Here is a 13,054-nt window from a genome sequence, read left to right on the forward strand (position 1 = left end):
TAACAAAGGTTGGTAGGTATGTATAAAAAACATTTGTCTGAATACCACACCCCGTTTCAGCCTTGTATTATATTTCATAATGTTGTGTTCAAGACAGCTACTCAGGTAGCTTTTAATTAAAACACAACGACAACAGAGCCCTGAAACACGGAATATAGAGAAGACACTCCTGACAACTCTAATAAAAGCCGAAAATCATTGATTTCATCAAATTGGATCATAACACTGAGTGATATAACACAGAAGACAGGCTGGCAATTTTGTTATTTAATTATGTGTTATGGTATTTTGTGCATTATTTACTGGCCTTTTACTGGCTTTTGTATTTGATGTTAATTTGATTGATCTGTAATCAACAGCTATGATTATTCAGCTTGACTAAAATTAAATTAGAAATTAATTAAACCATTTGACATACATTAATGACACCATATGAAATAAAATACTATAAATAAAGGTAAAAAGAGTCAATGATGTAAATATTGCTCTTTAAAGTAAACAAAAAAGCAAAATACATTTATATTTATTTATTTAGGATAAAAAGGCTTGAAAAGATAAAAAACTTAAATTTATATATTTTTCAAGTGTTGGAGGTGAAGTGACGTCACACACACGCAAGTATGGTGACCCATACTCAGAATTAGTGCTCTGCATTTAACCATCCAAAGTGCACACACACACACACACACACACCGTGAACACACACCCGGAGCAGTGGGCAGCCATTTATGCTGCGGCGCCCGGGGAGCAGTTGGGGGCTCGGTGCCTTGCTCAAGGGCACCTCAGTCGTGGTATTGAAGGTGGGAGAGAGCGCTGTACATTCACTCCCCCCATCTACAATCCCTGCTGGTACGAGACTCGAACCTGCAAACTTTGGGTTACGAGTCCGACTCTCTTACCATTAGGCCACGACTTCCCCCAGCTTGTGCTTGTTGATAATGTTGGAGGTCATGAGAGAGAGAATGTGAGAGATATATACTGAGTATACGGTAGTAACGGGTAACACACACACTGACCAAACCTAATGCTCTAACACAGGGATCTCCAAACCTGCTCCTGGAGAGCTACCGTCCTGCAGACTTCAGTTCCAACACACCTGCCTGTAATTATCAAGTAGCCCTGAACACCTCGATTAGCTGCTTCGGGTGTGTTTGATTGGGGTTGGAGCTGAACTCTGCAGGACGGTAGCTCTCCAGGAGCAGGGCTGGAGGCTCCTGCTGTGGCACAACTCCAGTCCATTCTCAGAAAGCTGATGCTGACCTCTACTGGCATGATGTGCATGTACACATGCAATCTCAATCAACTGTTTACAAGTGCTTTAGCGCTGCAGAACAATATACTGTTCATTTTTCTTTTATTGTTAGTCATTTTAATGTGTGCTTCATTTAAGCTGCTTCAAAAACTGAAGGGGATTATGAAGTTCTAAATAATTAAATAAAAATGTTGACTTTGAAATGTTGTATGTTGATAAAATGAATGTTGAACAAATGGCTGTGTTTTAACAATCCATAACTTGACTATGTTGGACACACTCACTAACTGGTTATATATAGTATACTAGTTTTACTAGTCTTATACAGTATTACATGTGCTATCAAATAAAACAATTGAACTAAACAAACACCAAGACAGAGCCATCAGTAACGTCAAACATTAAGCAAAAGAGGAATGCACATTAGACACATGAGAGTCAACAAGGAATGCATTTTCTCTTCCTTAGGCTTCTATCTTTTCATTTTTAATTTGAATGAATACACTGAACTTATTTTAATTAAAAAAAATTGATGTTAATTTAATTACAAATTAATTACAAATCGAATGTAAAATATTAATCTTCACAAAAGAAGCACTTTTCTCACACACTGAACTTTGGTCAAATATATAGGCTAACTCAAATATAATAGCTAATAATAATAACATAAACCCAAATGTTGCCATTTACATGTATCTAAATTCATTTAACAACATTAATGCTAAAAGTCAACAGACGTTTGTGAAACAGAGAATACCTTATAACAATATCTGAATGTTTCTCTCTTGATTCTGAATAAGACACCAAAAGCACCTGAATGCTGTGAGACTCAGGACACAACCAGTCAACACGTTCTCTTCTGCAAGACAGCCTTATTTCCTTGAAAAAATCATGCACAGACTCACAATATACATATCCATTCTCAGATATCTATTATGGACAGAGCTCTTGAGGTGTTTGGCCACAGGGTGGTGCTTGCAGGCCAATGAATGTGTGGAACAAGTGCCATTTGCTCATGGTTTCGTTAATTCATAAAATGCAAGATCAAAAGTACACAGTATTATAATATCTGCGCTACATTTGAAAGAAATCCGTGTGCAACTTTTGCATTATATTCGTGTTTTTTATTCGCACATTATATCCAGAGGCACAGACACTAGCAAAAGAACAAAAAGTATCATGGTACTACCATTTGGACATGTACTATTGTTTTAGGTATCATGGTTCATTGATATGAACATAACATGGTACTGTCATATTTGTACAGCCAAAACATATGCTTGAGGAATAACGAGCAGAAATGTCCACATTTTAGCAAAAGAACAAAAAGTATCATGGTACTACCATTTGGACATGTACTATTGGTTTAGGTATCATGGTTCATTGATATGAACATAACATGGTACTGTCATATTTGTACAGCCAAAACATATGCTTGAGGAATAACGAGCAGAAATGTCCACATTTCGATGCTTGCTTTGGTTTTTAGTTTGAGTACAACAACAATAAGAATGAAATCTACCCCTCTGAGACTTTATTTCCATAAGGATATAATGATTATTTCAAGTGTGCATCCAGAAATCATCTATAAAGAATGTCTTTATATAGTAAATGGGAGAATTCTGTGTTGGTTGATTGTTTGGAATAATTTAAGCAAACTGTTTTTATATTAACAGACAAGAGAAAAGAATCGTGTCACTGTTTCATATTTCAGTGTGACTTATGGGCAGTGCCAAGTGACAGTATGTCAAGCATTAACGTCCATGTTGGACGGCCTTTCAAGACACGGTGTCGTACATCAATCTGTCTGGAGTCCCTTTGGATTATTTTCAACTCATAAGAGCCCTGCGAAGTCTACACTCTTAATGTCAAGGGAATGAGGCATATTTAAACATCCAGTAATGTTGCAGGTCATGGCGTCATGTCATAATAATTTACTATTTAAAACATTCATTGTTACCCTACTGCAAAACTATATACTGATGTTGTGGCCAGTATCAAGTGCAATAGCATGTTAAGTGCAATAAAATATAAAAATACAGTTTGAATCACACAAAGTTATCTACATAACATACCCACAAAACCACACATGAAAAAAGTTCCAGTTCTCAGTTGAGGGTCTTGTCTCTTGTGTGACTAGTCCCAGATTGAATCATTAATACACACAATCCTCCACAGCACTTCGCTCACTTCCTCATATAGACATCATCTGGGCAGGTGGTTGATGTGGGCTAAACAGGTGCTGGCCATTCCAGAGAGGGTCTCGAAGCGGCCTGCAGAAATGTCTGTCCTCTGCAGCGTAGCGAGGGAAAGGGAACGCACAGCGGGTGTCTGCGGAGCCGATGTGTGTGTTTATGAGGTAGTCAGAGGGTGGATTGAATATCAGAGAGAACTGGGATGGATGGATGTTCAGAGGACAGGGCCTCCCTTCCTGAAGACACCTGTGAAAAACACATATAATCATAATGAATTAACTCCACCTCAGTGCATGTCAGTGTGTTGTTTTTTTTAATTCACCAACATAAATGGGATGTATGGATAAATGCATGGAAAGTACAAAAGGAAAGTTTGGCAAGATAAACTTTTGATGTTGGTCTCGGCAAAGTGTTGCAAAAACATTTTAAAAGTTTCGGACTGTTGCGTCTCGGGTCAAGGATTTGATACAAAAGCTGTATTTTAAAGGAATAGTTCACGCAAAATTTTTTTTTCAAATTTGAAATTAAAAATTCACTCACTCTCAGTTCGTCCGAGATGTAGATGAGTTTGTTTCTTCATCAGATTTGGAGAAATGTAGCACTGCATCAGTGTCTCAGCAATGGATGCTCTGCAGTGAATGGGTGCCGTCAGAATGAGAGTCCAAACAGCTGATAAAAACATCACAATAATCCACAGCACTCATCAAATAATGTTTTTCACTGGAGGAAGCGTTATTATAGACTCGTATTTGAGTTAAAAACGTCTTAATGCTGGATTTGTTTGAGCTTTTGTCTTCTCCAGATGTTCACTGATGGACTGGAGTGCTGTGGATTATTGTGATGTTTTTATCAGCTGTTTGGACTCTCATTCTGACGGCACCCATTCACTGCAGAGCATCCATTGCTGAGACACTGATGCAATGCTACATTTCTCCAAACCTGATGAAGAAACAAACTCATCCTGATCTCGGATGGCCTAAAAGAGTGAGCACATTTTCATTTTTAGGTGAACTATTGATGGGAACATATTGAGTGTTTCTGTGAATGTGTGTGTATTTCATCTATTTTGAAGCGTGTTTGGACAGTACCTGCAGGGAGTGTGGAGGTCACCAGGGCTGTAGATGTGCTTGTCTGTGTGCCGTCTCTCTCCTCTGGTGTTGTTGTTGTTGTTGTTGTTGTTGTTTGTGGTTTTCTGGTTGTGTAACACCTCTCTCTGCAGCTCCACACCCTCAACATCCATTTGTTGCCAAAACTCTGACGCTCCAGTTTTTCTTGCCCTACACATCACACAAGACACACTCATTACAGTCATCCGCATCAATGGTGGCTTTAACGGACTTCCTTCACATCTGTCTTTCTCTCCTCATAAGCTGACTGATGTGAGCACTTCTGAGTAATTCTTCTCAAATCACATTCTGAATCATGTCCACTTGGGTTTGCTGACAACATCTGGGCACAGTGTTTTGGAGAGAGCGTGTGGTACCTGGATAATTACAAGCAACTAAACTAAACCCTAACCCTATAGCACATGCATATCATAGTTAATTACTACTAGTCAGTACTTAATTGGATAATTACAGTGTAGCAAAGACACCGTAAAATAAAGTATAAACATTATTTGCAATTAAGTGAAAACATATTATAGATTAAATTCATATTAAATGCAATTAGTTTTTGACCCATAATTACTTCTGTTGATTATGAAATATGGTTAAAGTTAATGCTGAGTGTACTGGCAAGAATTTATGATAAACTAAAATATCCTTTAAAGACATTTCTCTTGAAACTTGTATGTCACGTATTTAGATCTATTTATAATTAGACATTTGTAATGATGAAATTGCAATATAGTACATTTAAAATATATTAACTTTAAATATAATATCAAATAACACACTGCAGTTAAAATTATAATCAAGTACTTTCCGTGTGCTTACATCACAATAAGTGTACTTCTTTAAAACGCTACAAAAGATTATTAAAACATTATGATGTAAAATGTACTTAAAGTAAAACTTAATTTGACATTATTACAAGGTGCACTTTTTATAAGTCTACTTAAGTGTTTTAAGAAACAGTCATGAAAGTCTCTCTTTAATTCACTTGAATGACCTTTTATTTAATTAATATTAGAATATAATTATCTGCTTGTTTTTTTTTTAAATATACTTTTCAGATTTGAAGTATACTGCAAATGCACTTTCATTACAATTAAGTGCACGTATTTCACAAGGGAATGAAGACCTGACTGTCGATGCTTTCGAAGTAAATGGTGACGGAGTTATTTTGAAGTTGTAGGTGATAAATGAACCAGGTTTTGAGAGCTCTGTGTATTTTCAATCTGTCTCTCACCTCTCCATCTTTCTCCTCTCCTCTCGTTTCACGTGTCTCACCAGACAGGAAGTGATGAAGAAGATGCTCATGAGGAGGATGATGGCTGAGCTGATGAAGGACACAAGAAGAGCTAAACGAAAGCCGTCATCCTCGAACCGAGATAAAGCTGCAAAAATACAGAAACCAAACACACAGTGAGAGGATGACAGTAGCAGATATTTTCCTGTATTGTTGATCATATGTCTTAGTGAACATATGAGATTCTTTCAAATTTTAACACGTTTTCCATGACTCTGGGACCTTTAAAGAGACACTCTGAGCAGTTCTGAATCCTAATATGCTGTATTTATGAGGTTACAGCTTAACTTATATCGCCTAGTAAACTGTTTAGATTGACAAGCCCTTTTCAAGTCTTAATGCAAATCTATTATTATATTCTTTGTATTATTATAAAATAAGAATGGTTTCATATTCTGGAGTTCCATAACCCTTTTTTTTGTATTTAAAACTCAAATTGTGGCAATAATTTTGTCCAACAATCTGCATGAATGACATGATTCTTTAAGAAATGTCTATAACGTCACTAATGTAAAAATGGCCTAATATGTAAATTGGCCCATCACTACTGAGAATGGCAAGGTACTGTTTTGAAGGGTTGACAAATGTAAGCGTGTTCACATTTATCATATGTGTGTGTGTCTTACGTTTACACTCTGGTGTCCCGCCGCTCCAGTGTGTCTTATTGCTGCTCCACACACAGGACATCTGACTGCCGCTGACCGTGCGGTGTCTGGATGGGCACTGGAGGCTCATCACGCTGCCCACGCTCGTCCCATCACCGGACACCAGCTTCAGAGTCCCGACCGCAGGAGACAGCAGCGGAGCGCACTGACCTGTGCGAGCCAATAACACCCACCTTACAATGCTGCCATGCAAAGACTGAATTTAAAGAAATAGTTCACCCAAAAATGAACGTTTGCTCACCCTCAGGCCATGTGACTCACCCCAGTGAATGGGTGCCGTCAGAATGAGAGTCCAAACAGCTGATAAAAACATCACAATAATCCACAAGTAACCCACAGCACTCCAGTCCATCAGTTAACATCTGGAGAAGACAAAAGAAACATTTTCCCCTTTGGAATATTTCACAAATTATACATGTGTCTCGTTTTTCGGTGGAATGAACCAGCCATGCCAATCGTTTGTTTTTTTCACTTTTCAGTGAACTGGCCGAACGCGTTTGGACTGCTCTCTCACTGAAGCATATCCACGGGTCTGAAATTAACTGGGGCTTGAGGCAAAAATGCCCCTGCACAATTAAACTAAATCTATTACGGCTGTCACGAGTAAAGTGAAAATGAAAAGTGCTGATTGTGGCATTACATTTAGATCGGCTCATATCGCATCATATTTCTTTTAACGCGTTTTTACAGCGTTGCGCATTAAAACCAATCACACACAGTTCTGAGTTTATGAATGCAGCGGCCAATCAGAGGCGTGCGTTCAGATGAGTCATCACTGAAACACCGGGGTTCTGATCAGAGCGCACGCTCACTGACTGAATTCTGCTCTCTCGCGAATTCTCTCATCATAAACAACAAAATGCAGATGAAAGTATAAGAGATTCATTTGACAGTGTAGACAGCTTCATTGATAACAACAGGAGTTTTTTGAGAGTGATTAAACTCACACTAGACTGAAGTCAAAGATAATGCGATAATGTAAATGTTCTTTGTTCGCTTTCAGTATAATTTATTTGCTAGTTGAGTAACCGTGGAAATAAAAAAAATATGAAATACTTACAATGTTTTTATTAACATGTAATCACATTAAATATAAATTCAGTCGTATTAAAATATTTTATGACATGAAACACATATCTGGTAGGCCTAAAAAGACAGGTTTATGATGTGCGTAGTTAATAGATTTCATTAGGCTAGTTTTATTATTTTTACTATTATGGATTATAGACTTGTATTTTAGTTACAAACGTCTTAATGCTGGATTAGTTTCAGCTTTTGTCTTCTCCAGATGTTAACTGATGGACTGGAGTGCTGTGGATTATTGTGATGTTTTTATCAGCTGTTTGGACTCTCATTCTGACGGCACCCATTCACTGCAGAGCATCCATTGCTGAGACACTGATGCAATGCTACATTTCTCCAGATCTGATGAAGAAACAAACTCATCCTAATCTTGGATGACCGATATTTATTTTCAGCAAATGTTCATTTTTGGGTGAACTCTTCCTTTAATTGATCATCAAGATCAAGAGATTAGAAAAGCAGAAAGTAAAAAGATACAGATAACCAAAAGCTAAACCAAAGTAAAAGTATCCAGAATGCCATAGATTCATTTATGTGTGCAGATTCTCAGATTGCTCTGCACCCTACGGCTGTGTTGTTTTGCACTGCTACTGTTCTGCTAGTGAGAAGTGAAACTGTAAAGCAGGTGTGAGCCATACTGTAAATGAGTGGCTAACAAATAACATAGACATAAACCTGTTTTAATGACACAAAACTTCAGGTTAAAATGTATACATAGTGGAGACCAGGGCTGCTTCAAATTGTGTGTTTTGTCACACTTGTGTTGTCACACCTTTTGCTCCAGTGAATATTGCTTAGCATAGGTTCATTACACAGACTATTTTGAAATAGGCATAAAGATAATTAAATAGACTATAAAGATAAAGATAATTAAATAGACACAGGTAGGGTTCGACCCCCTAACTGAGCATTCAAGCATGCTGCTTTGCAGAATATTTCTTGCCTTTAACTTACTCAAGCTTGACAGACAACTGTTTTAAATACACAAATTAAAATAGCATCTGTTTGTCAGAATATTTTCTGTGTTGAGTTTTGCTGCCTCATGTCACATATGCCTGAGTTTGCCACCGAGTAGAGAGGAGGTTAATGTTATGTAGACTAACAAATTTTAACAACTGAAAATGTGCAGAGCATGCAATATTGATGACCTTTAGGAGGGACTGAGAGGGCCAGTGTGTTTATCAGCAATGCCTGCAACACAAAAATGTAGCTGATTTTTAGAGTACATGATTTAAAGTTTGGTCTGTTCCTCACACTTGGAATAAGTAGACCTATAGCTTCATACTTTTATGATACTTTAATGTGGATAATGAAAATGTTTACATTTGTGTTCCACTGACAAAATAACAGCGTACAGTTTTTTTAAGGCTACATGGGTAAACCTCACGTCGACATAATAGAAAACAAAAGATGAAGAAAGACAGAGGAAGACAACGTGTGTTTCCGATCAGAGAACCGCTGTTATTTGCACAGATGCGTTTCCTGCTCTCATATCATCCTGTCTACTCTTGATACAAATGAAAACCCCAAACCCTCTCCTCTCTCACACACACACACACACTATAATGCACACTCTCTCACAAGCACACGCACACACACACACACTATAACACACTCTCTCTCACACACACACACACTATACAACGTGTGTTTCCGATCAGAGAACCGCTGTTATTTGCACAGATGCGTTTCCTGCTCTCATATCATCCTGTCTACTCTTGATACAAATGAAAACCCCAAACCCTCTCCTCTCTCACACACACACACACACACACACTATAATGCACACTCTCTCACAAGCACACGCACACACACACACACTATAACACACTCTCTCTCACACACACACACACTATAATGCACACTCTCTCACACGCGCACACACACACACTATAACACACTCTCTCTCTCTCACACACACACACACACACACTATAACACACACTCTCTCTCTCTCTCTCTCTCTCTCTCTCTCTCTCTCTCTCTCTCTCTCTCTCTCTCTCTCTCTCTCTCTCTCTCTCTCTCTCTCTCTCTCTCTCTCTCTCTCTCTCTCTCTCTCTCTCTCTCTCTCTCTCTCTCTCTCTCTCTCTCTCTCTCTCTCTCTCTCTCTCTCTCTCTCTCTCTCTCTCTCTCTCTCTCTCTCTCTCTCTCTCTCTCTCTCTCTCTCTCTCTCTCTCTCTCTCTCTCTCTCTCTCTCTCTCTCTCTCTCTCTCTCTCTCTCTCTCTCTCTCTCTCTCTCTCTCTCTCTCTCTCTCTCTCTCTCTCTCTCTCTCTCTCTCTCTCTCTCTCTCTCTCTCTCTCTCTCTCTCTCTCTCTCTCTCTCTCTCTCTCTCTCTCTCTCTCTCTCTCTCTCTCTCTCTCTCTCTCTCTCTCTCTCTCTCTCTCTCTCTCTCTCTCTCTCTCTCTCTCTCTCTCTCTCTCTCTCTCTCTCTCTCTCTCTCTCTCTCTCTCTCTCTCTCTCTCTCTCTCTCTCTCTCTCTCTCTCTCTCTCTCTCTCTCTCTCTCTCTCTCTCTCTCTCTCTCTCTCTCTCTCTCTCTCTCTCTCTCTCTCTCTCTCTCTCTCTCTCTCTCTCTCTCTCTCTCTCTCTCTCTCTCTCTCTCTCTCTCTCTCTCTCTCTCTCTCTCTCTCTCTCTCTCTCTCTCTCTCTCTCTCTCTCTCTCTCTCTCTCTCTCTCTCTCTCTCTCTCTCTCTCTCTCTCTCTCTCTCTCTCTCTCTCTCTCTCTCTCTCTCTCTCTCTCTCTCTCTCTCTCTCTCTCTCTCTCTCTCTCTCTCTCTCTCTCTCTCTCTCTCTCTCTCTCTCTCTCTCTCTCTCTCTCTCTCTCTCTCTCTCTCTCTCTCTCTCTCTCTCTCTCTCTCTCTCTCTCTCTCTCTCTCTCTCTCTCTCTCTCTCTCTCTCTCTCTCTCTCTCTCTCTCTCTCTCTCTCTCTCTCTCTCTCTCTCTCTCTCTCTCTCTCTCTCTCTCTCTCTCTCTCTCTCTCTCTCTCTCTCTCTCTCTCTCTCTCTCTCTCTCTCTCTCTCTCTCTCTCTCTCTCTCTCTCTCTCTCTCTCTCTCTCTCTCTCTCTCTCTCTCTCTCTCTCTCTCTCTCTCTCTCTCTCTCTCTCTCTCTCTCTCTCTCTCTCTCTCTCTCTCTCTCTCTCTCTCTCTCTCTCTCTCTCTCTCTCTCTCTCTCTCTCTCTCTCTCTCTCTCTCTCACACACACACACACTATAACACACTCTCTCACACGCGCGCACACACACACTATAACACACTCTCTCTCTCTCTCACACACACACTATAATGCACTCTCTCACACGCACACACACACACCATAACACACTCTCTCTCACACACACTCACACTATAACACACACTCTCTCTCTCTCTCTCTCACACACACACACTATAACACACACACACACACACACACACACACACACAAGCAATTCATTAAAACCGCATTTAAAGAAAAGTGTTCTCCCCCTACACACAGTGATCAAGAATAGACTATTGCACATGTAGAATATATTTGTCCGACAACAGCTACATGGGATCCACGTACAAACAGTAATGTTAACTGTTAATTACACTTTCAAACTCAATCGGCAATGTTGTAAATTAAAACTGGCATGAATGTTAAGAGAACAATCGCTTTATTTTAAGGTATCCCTGATTCAGTGTAATTAAACAAATGAGTACTTACTCAAATTAATTAACAACTTACTTTAAATTTACTTACTAGGCCTATAAGTTAGAGTTTGTAATTATGTAATAGTCATAATTTACTATTATTTCCATAGTAGCCTACTTGCATGTAGCATATTACCTACACATCTTACGCATCTGTGTAAAGTGTCACCGAGCAATCTTGTGCTATAAAGCAACTCAAAGCTTTAATCTTATAGAAACCAACACATTTCAGAAAGTCATATGTTTAAGTAAACAGTGTACTGGTGAATTTACCTGTCTGGTTGCTCCAGTCCCCCATCTCTGATTCAGATGCACTGATGAAAGCCATTCAAACTGTGGCACGAGCGCTTTCGCTTCACTTCTCTTTCTGCCTCTCCTCGTCTCGCCGAACCTGTGGAGCCGCGCATGCGCAGAGAGAGCGACAGCCAGGCAGTATGATCAGTCTGGAGCGAGTGTTTAGGATTTATGATGAGGACACGCTGTCTCCAAGCTGTCGCTCTGTCTTAGTGGCTTAACCTGCGTGTTCTGTTACTCATCAAGTCGCTGTACATGTGGTGGCTACAGGTCCAGATGACCTGATTAATAATAAGAAAAAGATAACAAGACAGTAGTCTTAACGGCCAATATAAAAATTCCACATCTTTTTTTATTACATTTATACCTCATTATATACATTCTGACATAATGTGATTTTTTTTTAATCAACTCACTCCAAAGATTAGAGCTCCTAAAAATAGTTAGATCAGCTCAAGCACTGGCCTAAAGTTAAGAGATTTTGCTTAGGAATTGTGTTATCAGACTGTGATATGTTAAAATGGAATATATAGCCTGTGTATACTGAATTAAACACACTTGGGACTGGTGTTCATTTAGTCTATGCATTCTGAGGATGTTTTGAAATTGCAATTGTCTATAAAATACATAAATTGTACATAGCCCATTGGCATGCCTCAGATTCTGATGACTGTAAAACAAAAGAAGAATTATTGCAGATTAGTCTCAAGGCCTTATCTTAATGCTGATGACTTATAGAGGAAGTTAGGTGTTGTCTTGCAAAAACATGAGTTTCAGTAAGTAGAAAAATGAAGTGAAAGTTGAGCAAGGGTTTGAAGTAGATGTTCGTGAGAGTTTAAAAGCATCCTGAAGCCAGATGGAGAGGCTCCGAAAGAAGAACTACTGCAGGTGCCTGCAGAGTCGTGACAAGCTGAGCGCTTGAACAAGTGCATGCGTCACTTCCTGTTTGTTGCTGCCACATGGTTTGAGTTTGGAGCTCTGTCAGGTTAATTCTTTATCACCTTTTTTAAAAAATCTTAATATCAATTTTATACACCATCATTTCCGCTTCTATAATGTGTGAACATATCCCCCATCGTATTCTACAACAAAAACAATCAGAGCACCTTATTATCACTAGATTTGATATTTTATGACATGATTTTGATTTCCCTAATCGACTTCTAGCTTATAGCTCGTTAGCGTTACCAGCACGGTTGTCGCTAATATCACATTGCTTACACCCATTACCATTGTTTTACTCACTGTTTACTTGCTCTAATGGCAGATGTGTGTCTACCTTTGAGTGCAGGTGAGGACACGTTCAAGCTGCACTTGGTGCAGTTGGAGCTGGAGGCCGTGGAGAAGCAGATCCATGACCTACTGGTGAAGCAGGCCCAGCTGAGAGAGCAGAGAGCCATGCTGGAAACATCCCGGGCTGACGCTCACAAGTCCAAGGTAAGTCTATGGTGGACTCCATCGTTCAGCACATCTGTGCTACCT

At 39.4% G+C, this 13,054-nt stretch overlaps 1 protein-coding gene across 1 annotated transcript; it reads right to left on the reverse strand.

The window, feature by feature from the left end:
* Positions 1–2,680: 2,680 nt before the first annotated feature.
* susd3 (sushi domain containing 3) lies at positions 2,681–11,807 on the reverse strand. Its single transcript, XM_016250635.1, has 5 exons — positions 11,552–11,807; positions 6,486–6,674; positions 5,800–5,947; positions 4,536–4,724; positions 2,681–3,693 (listed from the first exon to the last, which is right to left on the reverse strand). The coding sequence occupies exons 1-5, from the start codon at positions 11,604–11,606 to the stop codon at positions 3,447–3,449; spliced, it is 828 nt and encodes a 275-aa protein (XP_016106121.1). The 5' UTR covers positions 11,607–11,807; the 3' UTR covers positions 2,681–3,446.
* Between the last annotated feature and the right edge of the window lie 1,247 nt (positions 11,808–13,054).

Source organism: Sinocyclocheilus grahami, unplaced genomic scaffold, assembly GCF_001515645.1.
Source record: "Sinocyclocheilus grahami isolate Dianchi unplaced genomic scaffold, SAMN03320097.WGS_v1.1 scaffold1000.1, whole genome shotgun sequence".
Classification (NCBI taxonomy): Eukaryota; Metazoa; Chordata; class Actinopteri; order Cypriniformes; family Cyprinidae; genus Sinocyclocheilus; species Sinocyclocheilus grahami.